The 18,531-nt window shown below is 30.9% G+C and overlaps 10 protein-coding genes across 10 annotated transcripts; 7 read left to right on the top strand and 3 right to left on the bottom strand.

Annotated features, from left to right (window-relative positions):
• Positions 1–305: 305 nt before the first annotated feature.
• On the top strand, positions 306–1,715 carry SCDLUD_002618 (uncharacterized protein; the record flags this gene model as incomplete). The annotated part of the gene is made up of 1 exon (XM_046077323.1): positions 306–1,715. The coding sequence occupies one exon, from the start codon at positions 306–308 to the stop codon at positions 1,713–1,715; it is 1,410 nt and encodes a 469-aa protein (XP_045935069.1).
• An 831-nt stretch (positions 1,716–2,546) lies between these two features.
• TIF2 (translation initiation factor eIF4A) lies at positions 2,547–3,761 on the top strand (the record flags this gene model as incomplete). Its single annotated transcript, XM_046077322.1, has 1 exon — positions 2,547–3,761. One exon carries the CDS (start codon positions 2,547–2,549, stop codon positions 3,759–3,761), a length of 1,215 nt encoding a protein of 404 aa, XP_045935068.1.
• Positions 3,762–4,295: 534 nt separating this feature from the next.
• On the top strand, positions 4,296–5,504 carry UTP30 (Utp30p; the record flags this gene model as incomplete). Its single annotated transcript, XM_046077321.1, has 1 exon — positions 4,296–5,504. One exon carries the CDS (start codon positions 4,296–4,298, stop codon positions 5,502–5,504), a length of 1,209 nt encoding a protein of 402 aa, XP_045935067.1.
• A 329-nt stretch (positions 5,505–5,833) lies between these two features.
• YUR1 (mannosyltransferase YUR1) lies at positions 5,834–7,342 on the top strand (the record flags this gene model as incomplete). Its single annotated transcript, XM_046077320.1, has 1 exon — positions 5,834–7,342. One exon carries the CDS (start codon positions 5,834–5,836, stop codon positions 7,340–7,342), a length of 1,509 nt encoding a protein of 502 aa, XP_045935066.1.
• A 152-nt stretch (positions 7,343–7,494) lies between these two features.
• Positions 7,495–8,217, bottom strand: RPB4 (DNA-directed RNA polymerase II subunit RPB4; the record flags this gene model as incomplete). Its single annotated transcript, XM_046077319.1, has 1 exon — positions 7,495–8,217. The coding sequence occupies one exon, from the start codon at positions 8,215–8,217 to the stop codon at positions 7,495–7,497; it is 723 nt and encodes a 240-aa protein (XP_045935065.1).
• A 1,049-nt stretch (positions 8,218–9,266) lies between these two features.
• On the top strand, positions 9,267–11,894 carry YAK1 (serine/threonine protein kinase YAK1; the record flags this gene model as incomplete). Its single annotated transcript, XM_046077318.1, has 1 exon — positions 9,267–11,894. One exon carries the CDS (start codon positions 9,267–9,269, stop codon positions 11,892–11,894), a length of 2,628 nt encoding a protein of 875 aa, XP_045935064.1.
• A 350-nt stretch (positions 11,895–12,244) lies between these two features.
• On the bottom strand, positions 12,245–12,694 carry TIM17 (protein transporter TIM17; the record flags this gene model as incomplete). Its single annotated transcript, XM_046077317.1, has 1 exon — positions 12,245–12,694. The coding sequence occupies one exon, from the start codon at positions 12,692–12,694 to the stop codon at positions 12,245–12,247; it is 450 nt and encodes a 149-aa protein (XP_045935063.1).
• A 431-nt stretch (positions 12,695–13,125) lies between these two features.
• SCDLUD_002611 (uncharacterized protein) lies at positions 13,126–13,491 on the bottom strand (the record flags this gene model as incomplete). Its single annotated transcript, XM_046081571.1, has 1 exon — positions 13,126–13,491. One exon carries the CDS (start codon positions 13,489–13,491, stop codon positions 13,126–13,128), a length of 366 nt encoding a protein of 121 aa, XP_045935062.1.
• Positions 13,492–14,284: 793 nt separating this feature from the next.
• SCDLUD_002610 (uncharacterized protein) lies at positions 14,285–16,495 on the top strand (the record flags this gene model as incomplete). Its single annotated transcript, XM_046077316.1, has 1 exon — positions 14,285–16,495. One exon carries the CDS (start codon positions 14,285–14,287, stop codon positions 16,493–16,495), a length of 2,211 nt encoding a protein of 736 aa, XP_045935061.1.
• Positions 16,496–17,246: 751 nt separating this feature from the next.
• On the top strand, positions 17,247–18,482 carry BIO2 (biotin synthase; the record flags this gene model as incomplete). Its single annotated transcript, XM_046077315.1, has 1 exon — positions 17,247–18,482. The coding sequence occupies one exon, from the start codon at positions 17,247–17,249 to the stop codon at positions 18,480–18,482; it is 1,236 nt and encodes a 411-aa protein (XP_045935060.1).
• Positions 18,483–18,531: the final 49 nt, after the last annotated feature.

The raw sequence follows: 18,531 nt of genomic DNA, 5'->3' as shown, positions 1-18,531 counted from the left end.
ATTGATATTGAGATTTCTGATTTATTTTTTATCTTTTTTTGGATCTAGCAAACAAGGAAAAAAAAATGGGTCTTTTTGTCTCTCCACATTTGTATGTAGCACTCATTTCCAGTAAAATTAAAGATCAAACTTTAATTCATAATCTTTTTACTTTTTTACTTTTTTCTTTAAAACAAGTTCAACTTTTAAATTTAAAAGAGAGGATTGAAAAATGGAAAAAAAAAAAAAAAAAAAAAAAAAGAAAGGCAGTAAAATAAACCAAGATATCGAAATAAACGCTAAAACAACCAGATCTATAATAAATGATGGAAACATCAATTTGTATTTGTACAATCTTATATATTTATCCGCCATTTGATACGATATTAAAGGAGAATAACTACTTTAAAAGTGCATTAGTCTTAGGCTATCAATTGAATAAGCTATTATCATTATCCCCGTCTTTAAACAAGACATCTGATAATGGGAATGAAAATATTAATACTATTATATTAGTGAATCCTGATTTGTACAAATATTTATTTGACAAAGCGAACAAGTGCGAAAAGGAACGTAATTTACTATTGAAATATTATTCTAAAGTTGTAGAATTAAGTGATCACATAGCGTATGAAGATGATAAGAACACTGCGCTAAATTATGAAAATTGTAAAGAATACCATTTTGATTTGGATAAAAAATGGATCATCCATTCAATACAGTATAAGATACAGTTGTGGGAAATATTGGAACGCTATGATATCGCTTTGTATTTGGATTGTGACACTTTACCATTACAATTAGAACCTGTAATTGATGTTTTACGCAGTAATGGGACTTCTAGTAGTGCGGAGGGATTATCATTTTCCGATATTGTGGCTTCGCCAGACACAACATGGCCAGATATGTTTAATTCTGGTGTTTTCATATTTAAACCATCCGTTGAAACCTTTAAGAAACTAAAAGCATTTGCTTATAAAAATTATTCGATAGATGGATCAGATCAGGGGTTATTAAATCAATTTTTTAATCCGATATTTCGCAAGCAAACTAGTATTTCTAAGGGCGAAGATACTTTATCTTCACATAATTGGAAAAAGCTGCCTTATACATATAACGTAATGATTATGAACAATCAAAATACTTGCAACCTTAATGGTTATGAAGCACCGGTATGTTTGAGATTCTTCCACGATCAAATTAAAATAGTACATTTTATCACTAAACCGTGGACTGTCACTGATTCTTTGAGCAGGAACATCAATGAATGCAATACTATTCCGTATTTAAAAGAATATTACAACAAATGGCTTTATATTTACAATAATTACATTTACCCTGAATTGCTTGAATACCCTTATATCGAAAAGCTTGGAAGTCTAAGTGTTGATGAAAGTCAACAAGATAGATTAACAAAAACCATTGAGGTAGATCAGGGTATCAAGGGGGAGATTACCCAAAAACAACAGAAAAGTAAACCTAGAACTAACAGTGATTATGATCAAAGTACTGAAAAGAAAGGTGATGGGGTTTCCAAGGAAAAGAGGAATGAAAAAGAACAACAAAGTGATCGCACAGTTAGCGTTGACCATAGCCAGGATGTTAACAATGATTGCTATGACACAAAAGATGAAAGTTCCGAAAAAGGGAATGTCGCACATAAAAAGTCCACATTATTTAAATTTCCTTGGGAATTCTATAAGGACTATCCTAGGCCACCAAGTAGAAAGTTTTGAATTTAGTGTATTTTAGTTGTCTTCCATAGATATTATAATATTTTAATTTAGTAGTTGCTGATTTTATAAATTTTTTGGAAAAACAAAGTTATTTGGAATACATGATATATTCTTATTGCTATTATCTATTCATTTGCGTTAAATGGTGTTTATATTAGGGGGTGGGAAGTGAAGAAGCTCAAATTTATTCTATTTTTTTTTTTAATTTATTTTTAATTTATTTTTATTTTTTAAAATGGTTGGCTAGTTTTTGAATCTTGTTTGTCTACAAGATTAATTTAAGTTTGATTGTAGTTAATTTACCCGCCCATAAGAAGTAGTTTTTTCTTTTCTTTTTTTCTTTTCTTTTTTTCTTTTCTTTTTCCAATTAAACAAGGTAATATTTCCCCTTTGCCTCTCACTTTTAAAACATAACAAAAATAAAAAAGAAACGTGAAAAAAGCATGCAGAGAAAAAGATAGTGAAAAGCGAGAGAGAGGGGAGAAGAAAGCAGTGGAATTGTTTTTTTTTAAGATTGTTATAATTTGCATTTTTACAACAGAAAAAAAGAAGGGGAAAAATAAAAAAATAAAAAAATAAAAAAATAAAAATAAAATTTTTTCTTTCTTTTTTCTTTTCTCTTTTCTCTTTTTTGTTCAACTAATTCTACTATACTTATAACCCTTTTGTTTCTACTGTCGTTTTAACAGTTTTTGTCTGCTCTTTTCTTTTTCTCTTAACCTATCAAAACTTCCTTTTTTCTTCTTGTTTTTTTTAAATAAAAAAAAAAAAAAAAAAAAAAAAACCAAGAAAAAGAAACATCGCATATAATATACTTATACACATACAAAGATGTCTGCCGATGGTATTACTGAAGTTGATGCTAACCAAATTGAAACCAACTATGACAAAGTTGTCTACAAATTTGATGATATGAACCTAAAGAGCGAGTTGTTGAGAGGTATCTACGCTTTAGGTTTCACCGATCCATCTGCTATTCAACAACGTGCCATTTTGCCAATTTCTGAAGGTCACGATGTTTTAGCACAAGCCCAATCTGGTACTGGTAAAACCGCCACCTTTTCTATTGGTTGTTTGCAAAGAATTGATCCTGACGTTAAAGCTCCACAAGCTTTGATTTTGGCTCCAACCAGAGAATTAGCTTTGCAAATTGAAAAAGTTGTTTCTGCTTTAGCTAGTAACATGACTGGTGTCAAGGTTCACCCATGTATTGGTGGTACCAGTCACCAAGAGGTTGTTGAAGGTTTTGAAAGTGGTGCCCAAGTTATTGTTGGTACCCCAGGTCGTGTTTTTGATATGATTAGTAGAAGACACTTGAAAACCGATAGTATGAAGATGTTTATCTTGGATGAAGCCGATGAAATGTTGTCTTCTGGTTTTAAAGATCAAATCTACCAAATTTTCACCTTTTTGCCATCAGAAGCTCAAGTCGTCTTGTTATCTGCCACTATGCCAATGGATGTTTTGGAGGTTACCACCAAGTTTATGAGAAACCCAATTAGAATCTTGGTTAAAAAGGATGAATTGACCTTGGAAGGTATCAAACAATTTTTCGTCAACGTTGAAGAAGAAGAATACAAATACGATTGTTTATCTGATTTGTACGATTCCATTTCCGTTACTCAAGCTGTTATTTTCTGTAACACCAGAAGAAAGGTTGAAGAATTAGCCGCCAGATTAACTGCTGATGATTTCACTGTTTCTGCTATCTACTCTGATTTACCACAACAACAAAGAGATGTTATTATGCAAGAATTCAGAACTGGTTCTTCTAGAATTTTGATCTCCACCGATTTGTTGGCCAGAGGTATTGATGTTCAACAAGTTTCTTTAGTCATTAATTATGACTTGCCAAATAACAAGGAAAACTACATTCACAGAATTGGTAGAGGTGGTCGTTTTGGTAGAAAGGGTATTGCTATCAACTTTATCACCAATAAAGATGTTGCCGCTTTGACAGAATTGGAAAGATTTTATTCTACTCAAATTGAAGAAATGCCAGCCAACATTGCTGAATTATTTGCTTCTACCAAGGCCGAAGCCTAATTGGTTTGTACTTAATATCATTAGTATTTACAGGGGAGGAAAGGGATGTCTCTTTTTTTTTTTTTTTTTTTTTTTTAATATATAAATATATAATACTTTTTTTTTAGTTGATTATTAAATGAATGGTTAAATTTATAATTAAACTGGAATTGCTATTATATTTATCTTTGGGCTATTTAAGGTTTTATAAAAAAAAAAAAAGAAAAAAAAAAAATTATGAACATAAAATTGTACAAATGAACATTTCTTTTTTTTTATTTTTAATTTTTTTTTTTTTTCTTTCTATAGGCAATACACAATTTTTTGACATTTTACGTATAAACTATTAAAATATTAACTATCGAAATGCTATTCAAAAAAAAAAAAAAAAAAAAAAAAAAAAAAAAAAAAAAAAAAAACGGGAAAGCAAAGATATAACCAAAGAATAAACAAGTGCGATAACAATTAAAGCATTATCTTTTGTTTTATTTTATTTTTTTTTTTTTTTGATCAATCCATCAATCAGTTGCTAAACTTCTAGATTGCATTTAGATTATGAAAACTACTTCTAATACTATTTTCAACGAAGCATCTTCAATAAAGGCCATTGAATCATTGAGACATCGTTGTTCACAAGATGGAAATTTATTGAATGATGAAATAGTTCATTTGATATTAAATATTGATTACAATAATATAAAATCACCGATATCAAATGTATCCAATTTTAATTGTTTTAGCAACATCCCGATAATTATTCCATTAAAACATAGTAAAATGATTAAAAATATCAGAGATGTGAAAATACTAATGATTACTAAAGATCCAGTTAGTGTATATACCGAGAAATTAAGGGTTTTAGATGAATATTTGCCTCCAATTAGTAGTAACGAACAAAACCAACGAGGGAAAGTCGCAAACAACGATATTTCTTGGAGGCAGAGTAAAAAATTGAAAAGTGTCAGTAAGAATTATAAGCCTAAGGGATTAAGTGACTCCAGAATGAATATGGGCAAAGAAATTATAGACTTAAACACAGCCAATACCAAAAATAAGAACATCAATGGTGCTAGTAATAATGAGGTTGAAGATTCAGAGACTGAAATTTTTGGAAAAATCATTTCAGTACAAAAATTAAAGAAGTTGAAAAAGGGTGATTTGAACGCTTTATTTAAGGCTCACGATGTAGTAATGTGTGATCATCGTGTAGTGCATTTATTACCGAAGATATTGGGCAGTACTTTTTATAATCATCATAAAAAGGTTCCATTTACAATTAAATTTACTCGTGGAGTTGCCAGTCACGCAAAGGCCTCATTAAAAAAGGGCAAAACTTTGACTTCAAGGCATCACAGTAGCGCCAACAAATTGAGTAAATTCCAAATAGCCAAACAAGAGATTATTGATCCAAAGTATATATACACCCAGATGAAGAGCGTTTTAAAAAATACATTTTATATTTTACCATCCGGTATTCAAGAAAGAAAGAATGAAATCAAAAAACTTAAAAATAAAGAAGCTCTCTTGGATGCCAAAATTAATCCGAATAAAAAAACTACTAATAAAGATGATACAAGTAAAAATAATGATTGTATCTGTTTAAGCATCAATGTTGGTAATATTAAAAAGCATACAACAGATGAAATTAAATATAATATCCAAGATGTGATTGAATATGTGGAGAATAATCTAATCAAAAATGTTAGTGCACATGATTCTAATATGTATTTAAAAACAGCTAATAGCATTAGTTTGCCCATTTGATATTATTATTATTATTATATATTTTTTTTTTCGGCTTATTTAGTTTCTCGGCTTAGAAAATGAGTTCGGGAAAACCTTTAACATTAAAACTGAATATTTTTATTTATTTATTTATTTATTTTTTTTTTTCATTGTAGTATTCAAGCTTTTCCGCTAAGATTCATTACACCATAACTTATTTATGAGCTTAACTCAATTATCTAAATGTAACGGAAAGAGGAGAGGGGAACTTAAGAAAATAAACACAATCTCTTCCCACCTTTCCGTCCCTTTTTCTTTGTAAAAATTAAAAGAAGGATTAAACAAATAAACAAATAAATAGTTTATATATGTTCAAGACACTCCCATTATTTATAACAGCCACTGTCCTATTTATCTATTTATTTCAAATATCGTATAAAATAATAAATAGCAATATAAGAATTAATCAACTTGAAATTATATACAAACAAAAATCATTCGCGGTGTTACACAAATATGATTCATTAAGAAACTTTGGGAAAATTAATCCAAATAAAATTAAAATAAGTACAAATACATATATCAAACATGATTTTTACTACATCGATGATCCAATCACACAAAGTACTTTTAAAGAAATATTTTCTAATGCTACTGCCACCACTTTTGCCAATGAATATAACAATTTCAATACAGATTTGGAAGATTACTTAAAAATGATCCAAGACTATTATTATTCACCTTTATTAGCTGGGTTAACTGATGAAGGAAATGATACAATTGAAGGAATAGATATTTCTTTTTTCACATATACAATATATAAGCCGCCATATAAGACCAGTTCAAGAAATGCGCCGAATTGTACTATACTTATGTTGGTAAGAAATTGGGAAGTTGATGGTGCACTCAAAACAATAAGAGCATTAGAGGATAGGTTTAATAAAAATCACAGGTATGATTGGGTTTTCCTTAATGACGAACCATTCACTTTAAGTTTCATAAGGTCAACCTCATCATTTGTCTCATCTGGCAAAATCAAATATGGGATCATTCCCAAGACACATTGGAATCCACCAGTAGCTAACACTTCTGATAAAAATGGTTTAAACATGACAGCGGTTAACCTTAACATGGAAAGCATGGAGAAGAGAGGTGTTTTGTATGGAGGTGTTTTATCTTATAGAAATATGTGCAGATTCCAAAGCATGAAATTTTATAAACACCCAGCAATGCTGGAGTATGAGTATTATATGAGAGCTGAGCCAAATGTTGAATATTTTTGTGACTTTCACATGGATCCATTTGAGTATTTATACAAGAAAAATGCCAAATATGGATTCGTTATTTCGATGTATGAATACGAGGATACGATTCCAACGCTATGGGAGACTGTGGAGAATTTTATAGAGGGGGAAATAAATGACGGTTGCAAATTGGGAAATTGTTGGGATTTTATAACAGATAGTGGCATTGCAGGGAAATATAGGCCGGTAGTAGCCTCAAACAGTGATTATAATTTATGTCATTTTTGGTCCAATTTTGAAGTCGGGTCCTTATCTTTTTATAGATCTGAAAAATATAATAACTTTGTTGCCTATTTGGATAATACTGGTGGGTTTTATTATGAGCGATGGGGAGATGCTCCTATTCATACAATTGGAGCACTTATGCTATTAAATGAGGAGGAAATTGTTCATTTTGACACAATTGGTTATTATCATGCGCCGTTTGGCACTTGTCCCAATAGTGAAAATATAAGATTGCAACAAAAATGTATTTGCGACCCAACCCATTTAAAAAATATAGATATCCAGCCAAATAGTTGTTTAATGAGATGGTGGAAGCATGGTGGGGGCAAGAAATTCACATATTTTTGAAATAGAAAGAGGGACAAGCGAAACTTTCCATTCATTCTTAATATTTGATCGCAAGAGTACGAATTATATAATATATGTACTATATGTATGTTGTAGTATACAAAATTTTATTTTATCTTATAGCAATATATATAATAAATGCTTTGTGAAAATTAATACAATGTTTCTAAATTACTCAATTCCTTCAATATTCTTTCCAACTCTTCATCACTAATCTTGTTATTTAAGCTTGGAATCAAAGTTTTTGCTTCATCTGCATCTTCACAAGATAGCGAACCCAATTGTGCTATTTCGAATGGATGTAATTCAGAAGTTATACTTCTTAGTAATTGTGCTACAGCAGTAACAGTTTCTGGGTCTCTAAACCTACTAAAATTAGCTAAATATACCAAAGTCTGTTTCAAAGCCTGGTTATTGGTTGCTGCTACACCACGGCTTTTTTCATTATCGTTTGATTTATTACTGCTACTGTTAGTGCCTTGAAATGGGGTTGTTGCCTCTAATACCCTGTCAATGTTGGCTAGTTCTTCTTCTACACTTTGTTGATTATTAAACAATTCTATATCTTCATTTTTCTGAAGATCACTAGAGTTGTGTTCTTCTTCTTCCACACCGGAAACTTCTGCCTTGACACCAGTGTCGTTATGATACCATTTTTGAAATAACCTTTTACGTTCTTGTAATGATTCTCTGATTACTAATCTGGCTTCGCTTAAACTTAGAGCAACTAGTTCTTCTTCTTCGCCCTGATGGTTTAGTTGTTGTAATTGGAATTCATCACCTAATTGTAAGGTTGCAGCGTTTTCTTCTTGTTCTTCGTCCAAACGTTTTAAGCCGCGTCTTTTTGTTAAAAATGTAGAGGTTGAAATATTCATGTTGCTTTTATTTTTTAGGATACGATTGAGTTTTTAAATCTTGTTGTTGTAGTTGTTGTTAATTTTTTTTTTTTTTTAATGATTATGTTTGAAGAAAATAAAAGGAACATATCCGCTTTTCGTTTTATTTTTATTTTCGTTTTTTTTTTTCTTTCTTTCTTTTCTTTCTTTTTCTCTTCTTTTTGGATTTAATTTCTCGGATTTGATTTATATCAACATGCTTTCCGGTCAAGATATTTTGGCGTTGTTGGGAAATAGTCCGAACCAATTATTCTGTTAAAGTCGGCTTAATGGTGGATGTGATAAAGGTGGGGCTACTTTTACCAAGGCCGAAATGGGTGTTCCGGAATGGTTGAATAATCTGCCGTTCGTTGATATAGACCAATTTTATGAGTTGAAGGGGAGAGAAAGAAAGGGAGAGAGAGAGAGAGAGAGAGAGAGAGAGAGAGAAAGAAAGGGAGAGAGAAAGAAAGAAAGAGAAAGAAAGAAAAAGAAAGAAAGAAAAAGAAAGAAAAGCAGGGTAAAAAAGCAGGGTAAAAGAAATATTCCCCCTGGAAGAATAGCAACTTTTAAAGACCGGTGGAATTTACCGAGATTTGTAAACTGTGGGCTGTTTGCAATTTATAAATGACTAAAAATAGGGAAATTAAACATTCATAATTAACATTGTTTGTTTTTTTCTTATTTCTTATTATCTCACAAATAATCCCCATAAAGAGGGAACTTTTTACACCATTATGAATTTTAAAACAAACTCTTGTAAGTCCAAAAATTAAAAAATTAAAAATTAAAAAAATATTAAAATATATATATATAACATTAAATTAAAATTACTAAATCTAGTACAAACAAGGGGAAATATATATTATCACCAATAACAACAATATAAAGTAAAGTAAAGTAAAGTAAAGCATAGCGAAACAAACTGATTAAACTCAAATACATACATACAATTTACATTACTCCCTCCTTCCATTCACAGAAATTTCCTAAAGGTAAATTGTATAAATCGCCAATACATATATCATTTTATATATTATTCCTAAAGTATGAAAAATACCAATATTGACAATATCACTAATAACAATCATAGGCAACAACAACAACATACTTTTCGGAATCCGTGGGATTATTCCAATAATTCATCAAACGTATTCACAAACAACATAAATAATACGACTACTACAATCAATGAAGAAGAAGAAGAAGGGGAAGAGGAGGAAAAGGAGAAGGAACAAGAAAATCAAGACTTGCAATTGCAGCAAATGCAAGCAACAGATATCGATACAGATGATGATACAAAATATGGCCATAGAAGAAAATCCAGTTTAATTGTGCCACCTACTAGAGCAGCAGGTCCAGATCCATATTTGTATCAGAATAATTATCTAGGAAACGGAAGCAATATACAATTTGTATCTTCAGGTCCTTATTCTGTAGCTGGTGCCACATCTGTTGCAGGTTTTGCATCAGGTAATAATCTTAACAACACTAATGTCAATATTGATTCTTACAACACCTCGCAAAATCCGTTTAATAATTTTAATTTTCAAAGTTCAGATATAAACAATGTAAATAACAACGGCCTGAATTTTCATTTCAATTTTACTACTAATCCTGTACAAAATTTTAGGAGACAATCTGTTGCAGGTACTTATCTACCACCACAGCAACATCCTTCCCAATCTGGAGTTGCTGCAGATGCTACTAATGCTTCTTTAAACATCAACAACAACAACAACAATAATAATAATAATAATAGAAACTATCAATCTTTAAGAAGATTCTCTATTCAGCAGCAGCAGCAGCAAGGGTTTTTAGTACCACCACCTTCAACTGCACCAACTAATTTGCTAGCCCCACCATATAAGCAACTTCTGAAAGATTCTACAAATACAGTACTGCCAACTTCATCCTCCTCTATTTCTCCAACTTTAGCAACGCCGGCAACATTAATTATCCCCACACTAAAGCCGGTAAGCGATCTCTGTCCACACATCAACACGACTCCATTGTACAGGCGTGCTTCTTTACATTCGAAGACAGTGTCTCCCTTAAACGCACTAACAACATCGTTAACTACAACGTATTCATTATGCTCATCCGATTTTAGGTATCAAACGTCAAAGAACCCAAGGAGAGTACTAACTAAACCCAGTGATCCGATTAATGCGCAAACACCATGGGATAATTGCAATAGTGATTATATATTGTACGTTAATGATTTATTGGGTGATGGGTCAACCAATGTACCCACCTCTTCAATTGATCAAAACATATATAACACTTCTAGGTCCATGAGTGGTAAGAAGTTAGCTTCCAGAAAATATTTGGTTTTGGACATTTTAGGACAGGGGACATTCGGGCAAGTTGTGAAGTGTCAAAATTTATTAACCAAGGAGATAGTTGCAATTAAAATCATCAGATCAAGGCCAGAATATTTGAACCCAAGTTTCATGGAGTGTAAGATTTTGGAAATCTTACATAACAAATGTAGTGGTAGCACCAACAATTTTTTACAAATGAAAGATTCATTTATGGACAAGGGCCATTTATGTCTAGTGTTTGAATTATTAGGTAATAATTTATATGAATTATTAAAACAGAATAAGTATCATGGATTATCCTTGCAATTGATTACCATTTTCACAAAACAAATTTTGGAATCTTTAGTTATTTTAAAAGATAATAAAATCATACACTGTGATTTAAAACCAGAGAATATATTGCTAATATCTAGTGACAAACCAGATTTAAAAATTATTGATTTTGGGAGTGCGTGTGAAGAAACACAAACAGTGTATACGTATATCCAAAGTAGATTTTATAGAGCACCAGAAGTTTTATTGGGATTACCTTATAGTACAGGAATTGACATGTGGAGCGTTGGATGTATAGTAGCCGAATTGTACTTGGGGATTCCGATCTTCCCTGGATGCAGCGAATTGAACCAAATCACCAGGATAGTAGAAGCTCGTGGATATCCCCCTAAGTGGATGTTGGATAGAGGTAAAAATACATTAAAGTTTTTCAAAATTAATCCAAATTATGTACCAAATGCATTGAATAGTAATAATAATACCACTACTACTACTACTACTACTACTACTAATAATAATAATAATAATACTAATAATAATAATAATAATAATAATAATAATAATAATAATAATAATAATAATAATAATAATACTAATACTAATAATAATAATAATAATAATAATAATAATAATAATAATAATAAAAGCAACATTAATAATAGCGGCATGAACAAATACATATTAAAGACTGTTGAAGAGTTTAATCTTGAATATTATTCGCCGGATAATCCAAAGGAAAAACAGGGGAAAAAATATTTCAAAAGCACCATATTGTCCGATATTATAAGATTACATAGAATAGACAAAATTCCACCAAATTTGATGCCTGAAGCCATGGTTGAAAGGGAATGTTTATTACATTTCTTGCAAGGATGTTTGAATTTAAATCCTTTTGAACGATATACTCCACAACAAGCTTTAAAGCATCCTTTTATAACCAAACAACCTTTCCGTGGTAAATGGTTTCCTCCAGGTGTAGGTGATTTTGAAATTAAGACTATTGGCAATGATCATATGGATTATACTAGGTATGATAGCACCTCAACGAAATTTAATAACTTGAATCTAGGAAGATAGACTAAAAGAGCAAAAACAATATATATATATATATATATATACAATGATACAATCACTGCATGAATAATCTGTAAATGTAAGTTAAGAAATGCAGTAAGATATCATTAATATTTTGTATTTTTTTATGGTTTTCTTTAAATATATTCTCAGAAATACTATTGTCATTTTTTGAGAAAACATCACAACAATAATTATGTTTTTCATTAAATTTTAATAAAATTTATACTAAGCAAACCATATTTTTTTTGTATTCCCTTCAACTTCCTCCTCCTCTATTTCTCTGAAAAAAAGATATATATGTATATATATATGTTTATATAAATATGTACATGGATAAAACAAATGTAGATCTATGCTGGCATTGGTGGTGCTACAGGTTGAGCTTGAGCAGCAGCATATCTTTGAAACATTAAACCAACACCTTCGATCAAACCTAATAAGAATGCACAAGTAATGGCACCGTTCCTAGCATGTCTCCAACCACCTCTGATAGCTAAAGCGCCACCAGTGAAAAAACCGGCAATGACTGCATTCCATGGATCTTCTCTTTTCCTGACAGCTTTAACAGCACAATCAAATGAACTGAATAAACCACCCCACACACCAAAGTTACCACCAACTACCGGTGCTCTTGCTTTAACAGCCATTATAGCACCTGGTAAACGAGCACCCATAGGTGAATTTCTAAAACCTTTGATACCGTGCCATAACACACCACCGATTGCACCCATTGCAAATGCACCACCAAAATCATTTAATATAACTATAGGACATGGATCTCTACTGTGGTCAGCTGACATTATTGCGCTTGTATTTATGCTTTTTACTTGTTATAACAAAGGAAGGGTTCCTTTTTTTTTTTTTCTTTCTTTTTTTATTGGTCTATAAAAATGAAAATATCTTTTTTATCGTATGTACTGGCAAAGCTCGAGTTACTATAGAGGAGGATGTATGAATAAAACAGTAAAAGACAAAAATGGCAAACGATAGTTATGAGAAAAAGAAAAAAAAATTTTTTTTTTTTTTTTTATTATTATTATTATTATTATTATTACTGATTTTTGCAAAGAAGAAAAAAAATATAAAATTTCATTTATTTACTTATATATTTAAAAATAAAAGTAACAACTATGTGCGAAATATATACCGAAAAACAAATACTCGGGAACTTTTTAAAAAGCGTTGAAAAAAGGAAAGAAATTAACAAGTGGGCATATTATCATTATCGATATCATAACATCTTCATTTCGTAATCGACATCATCATCATCATCGTATTGTTCATAAGCATCACTAATGTCGCTAGAATCACTACTCAATTCCTCAACTATTATATTGTTGGATACAGTTGTAGTAACATATTCTTCATGATCACCTAGTTGATCATCATCAATGTCTTCTATATAGTAATTGTTTAATACATCGCTATTAGATGTGGCATCGTTACTACTACACTCCACCATGGCAAACAAATGTCTAAAAGTGTAGTTTTCTTGTATATCTTCGGCAGGCGATAATAAAATGCATTGTTTCCTAATCACTATTGTTGTGGTATCATTATTATTATAACTCTGTTCTTGAAGACTAGGACCTAACATATTTCTATTTTCTTTGTGTAGAATATTAATGGAGAAAGTATAATTGTATTAATCTTTCTCTTGAGCTTGTCGGGCGGTAACGGTAACACAGTATTGGATGGAAGCTAGCTGTGACTTTTAAAGATGGTAGCAATATATATTAAGTATAGTTTTTTATTTTTTGTAGTATTGGAGAATATTTTACTAGTACATTATTATTATATATATATATATTATTATTATTATTGTTTCTCCTTTCCTTCTGACCTTGTTTGCGTTGTCCTTCTACGCCTCCCCCTTTGCCCCCATCCCTTTGTTCTCCTTTTTATTTTTATTTTTTTTTTAGTATAAATTTACACAAACATCCAGTTGCCATTCCCTTTTCTCGCCCCTTATTCGCTTAAACCAAAAAATTAATCTTTTTTTTTTTTTTTTTTTTTTTTTGTTTTGTTTTGTTTTTCCCTTGCTAAGCTTACCAAAACTCTTGATTCAATTCTATGTCCGTGGACATGCGCTTATTACATACGTCGCATTACTCTGGTGCCATGATGAGTCATAAATTTAATTTGTAATTTTCGTTCTATCAAGAAGTCTTTTCCTTCTATTAAGAGATCTATTTCTCTTATTAAGAGATCTCTTTCTCCTATTTTTAAGATATTTATAGCTGGTAACTTGTCCATTTTCATTAAATATGAGTTCTTTTTTTTTTTTTTTTTCTTCTTTAAAATATCATGTACTAGCCAAAGAGTCATCTTGTAAGGGTCTTTTGCTTGCCAATATTTAGTTTACCACTAAAAAGAAAAAAGAAAAAAATATGTCATTTAAGGGTTTACAAAAAAAACTTAATTTGAAATTAAAAAATAATGAAAAACGACAGCAACAAGATACTCGCAGTAATAATGCTGTTGTTGAAACTGAAAGAAGGGTTGTTGATATTTTACCATCTTATCAATTCTACAATGAATTACATAGACATATTCCAACTAGAGGTAATTCAGGTGAAAATACCATCGATATGACCACCAATATTAATAATACAATAAACAACACTAACAACAGTAGCAATAACCAAGACTTGTTTTTTTTACCTAGCTATGAGGCTTCCATAGTTTCATTACCTTCAAATGATTCCAATTGTATTTCTAATGCTACTGTGTCAAGTAATGGAAATATTACTGCCATTACTACCACTACTGATAATAATAATAATAATAATAATAATAATAGTAGTAGTAATGGCAGTAGTAGTAGTCTGCGCCATTCTAATTGTTCTGTTTCTCCGATGGAAAATATTAATGTTGATAAAATTTATTCGATGAATAATATCAACTCACAAATTGAAATAACTGTTCATATCACATCAAGTAATGATGAAAATAATAGACATCCTAATAGTACCCCTAATAATACTGATATTTTGAAGGAGTATCATTCTAATGAATTAATTACTGGTTACGTAATCATCGAAAACAAGTCTAAATCGCCCATTTCCTTTGAAATGTTTTATTTAACATTGGAAGGTTATAATAGGGTATTTGATAAAAAATTAAATAAGAAATCAACCAAGAGATTTTTACGTATGGTTGATATGAGTGCTAGTTGGTCTGAAGTTGACGAGGAGTTGACATCAGGATATAAATACGGGTTAAATTCCATTGATAAAGATGGTTGCATCCTGGGACTGCCGAAAGATAGATGTTTGAAGCCAAGCAATTCTTTAATGGGTGTTATGGGAAAAACTGTTAAGTATAAGAAACATTTTATGTTCAAAGTGCCTGATAAATTACTAGATGTTAATTGTCCGCAGGACAACTACAATCATTTGGTGGTTCCTCCGAGTTTTGGTGTTGATAAGATCATCTGGAGAAGTGATCGTTTGTTGCCATTAAAAGTCAATAGCAAAACTGGTGTTGGTCATTTGAGCAGATTTGGTTCGCCGGTCATTACTAATGATTTAGCCCCATCAAATTGTTCCATTCATTATAGTATTGACTCTAAATTTATTGGGCTAGCTGCTTCCGGAAATGAATTTTGCATCTTAAAAGAATCATCTTATCAATTAAGGTTCGTTCCAGACAGTCTGGTTTCTGACAATAGTATTACAACTCTTTGTAATAGTGTTCCAGCAAAATTTGGAGGTAATTCTTACTATGATATTTTTAACAAATTGAAATTTGTTATCGTCAGTGAAACAGATGATAGCATGTCTAATCTTAATTTCTCTGAAGGTGAACATAAAAGTTTTGAATATAGTAATGCGTTAAAATATTGTATTGTGAATAATAGTACCAATTATTCTGGTATGATTCACATGACTGTTACTTATCCTAGTAGTGGTAATAACAATAGTAATACTGTCTCTTATTACGAACCTTCTGTATTGAGAAAAATTAATCATAGTTTGGAACAACAACGTTCGATGGTTCATATAAATCAAAAGTTAGGAATATATTTAAAAAATACTATTATTGACAATAAATTGTGTCCAACTTCTCCCATTACGATAAAGTCTGTGGATTTCAAACTAGTGGTTATTAACTATTGTTCTCTATCACCAATTAACTTCAATGTGGATCCATTGATGCTGATCAGTTTCAAACAAGAGGGAAGTTATTTAGATAAACTCAAACAGATAATAAATGAGTTTGATGATAAATACAAGGATATTTTGAAAGTATCTAAAGGTGATTTGGAAACTTTAGCCGATTTGAATGTAGAAATACATATACTAAATGACATTTTTAAAATCAATCAGGAAAAAAACAGGAATTGGAAAGAAGCTAAGATTGTTGGTCTCGGAAACAATAATACTTTTGAATTTGATGTGAGCTTTGATTATTTGGATTCGAATAAATACACTTTGGTACCAGAGTTTCAAAGTTGTTTATGTGGTAGACTTTATTGTGTTCGTGTTGAAATTGATTTTAATACTGATGCAAACACTGAATTTGTTGCAAAGCAACGACTCTCTGTTGATGTACCACTTCATCTGAAGACCCCTGTTTCTTTATCATCATTGGCTTAAAATGTTGGTGAAAAATTGTTTATTTATTGATTATTATTATTATTAGTTGTATTTTCATAGGTGTGTAGTAGAAGAGTATGTAGCATTAAAGTTAGCATGAGATTTGTATAGAATTTGACAGATGGAGGTGTGGGTGTGGCTAACACCTATCAAATCGCAGCAGGTGTCTTTTTTCCTTTTTTCCATTTTTTTTTTTAAGTGTTCGCCGCTTGTTTGAATAACAAATGAAAGGAATTTTCCACGACACAGACAAAAAAAAGTCAGTATTTTTAGTCACTTTTCGATGACTCTGGCACTTTTTTTTTGTTTTTGTTTTTGTTTTTGTTTTTCTTTCTTTTTTTCTTTCTTTTTTTTTTCCCCGTTTAAGTACGCAAGTGCTGTGCCAGTCGAGTTAATTTGGTGCTGGCATTACTAAGAACAATCTTTTGTTTTGTTGTATGTATTAATTTATTATTTTCCTTCTTTTTAATTAACGAATGAATGAATGAATGAATGAATAAACAAATATATCTGAAATTTTCAAATATCAATGAGAAAAAAAAAAAAAAAAAAAAAATTTATATAATACATAAACAGCTGTATATAGATATATATAAAGCCAGATTATATTTCAATGCTTTTTTCTTTTTTCTTTTTTTTCTTTCTGTTTTCCTTTTGAATAAAATTATTTAAATTTTAAATTCTTCTTCCCTCCTCACATCTACTGCAAAAATAATTAATCTTTTCCAACTGCATAAACCAATAAACAAAAATGTTAAACAGAGCAAGAACCATCAATAAAACTTTGTCGTTATTATCCACGTCGAAAAGAACTTTTACAAAAACTTCTTTAAATTATAACACAGCAGCAGCTGCTGCTGCTATTGTACCACCTACTGTCAATAATAACGATAGCAGTACAACAGATCCCAGTTTAATGCCCAACGGCCAAGATCCAGTTGAATTTGCATTAAATTTATCCACTCCATATAATAAGTGGACTAAGCCTCAATTAAGACGTATTTACAATACTCCATTGTTAAACCTGATCCATTATGCCCAATTACAACATCGTAAATGGCATGACCCAACAAAGGTACAATTGTGTACTTTAATGAACATTAAGACTGGTGGTTGCACAGAAGACTGTAAATACTGTTCCCAGTCATATACCAATAACCCAGATTTAACCCCTGCTTCACGTTTAGTTCCAATTGATGATGTGCTAAAAGAAGCAAAAGAGGCTAAATTAAATGGTAGCACCCGGTTTTGCATGGGTGCTGCTTGGAGAGATATGAAAGGTAGAAAGAATGGTTTGAAAAGAATCAGCGAGATGATTTCTAAAGTTAACTCTATGGGTTTAGAAACTTGTGTCACCTTGGGAATGGTTAATGAAGAGCAAGCAAAAGAATTGCACAATTGTGGATTAACAGCTTATAACCATAATATTGACACAAGCAGAGAACACTATAAAAAAATCATAAGCACAAGAACTTATGATGAAAGATTGAGCACCATTAAAAATGTTCAAAATGCGGGAATTAAAGCTTGTACAGGTGGTATTTTGGGTTTGGGTGAATCTGAAGAAGATCATATTGGGTTTTTGTATACCTTAAGTACTATGTCACCTCACCCTGAATCTTTGCCTATCAATAGATTAATTGCTATCAAAGGTACTCTTTTAGAAAAAGAAATGAGTGAAAACCCTCAAAATTTTAAAAAACTTCAATTTGATGATATATTGAAAACCATTGCCACTGCTAGAATAACTATGCCTCAAAGTATTATTAGATTGGCAGCTGGACGTTATACCATGAAAGAACATGAACAATTTTTATGTTTTTTAAGTGGCGTTAATGCCATTTTCACCGGTAAAAAAATGTTGACTACTATGTGTACTGGTTGGGATGAAGATAAAGCTATGTTAAGCAAGTGGGGATTGGAGCCAATGCAAAGTTTTTCATACGAAGCTAAAAACACCAAGAAAGTTGAAGCAGCTGGATGTTAGTGAGTGGAAAAGGATAGGTCTTTTGTGATCTTATTAATCTATTATTTAT

The sequence above is a fragment of the Saccharomycodes ludwigii genome, chromosome III, assembly GCF_020623625.1.
Source record: "Saccharomycodes ludwigii strain NBRC 1722 chromosome III, whole genome shotgun sequence".
Lineage (NCBI taxonomy): Eukaryota > Fungi > Ascomycota > Saccharomycetes > Saccharomycodales > Saccharomycodaceae > Saccharomycodes > Saccharomycodes ludwigii.
Note: the sequence above shows the minus strand (reverse complement) of the source record. Positions and strands in the feature narration are given on the sequence as shown.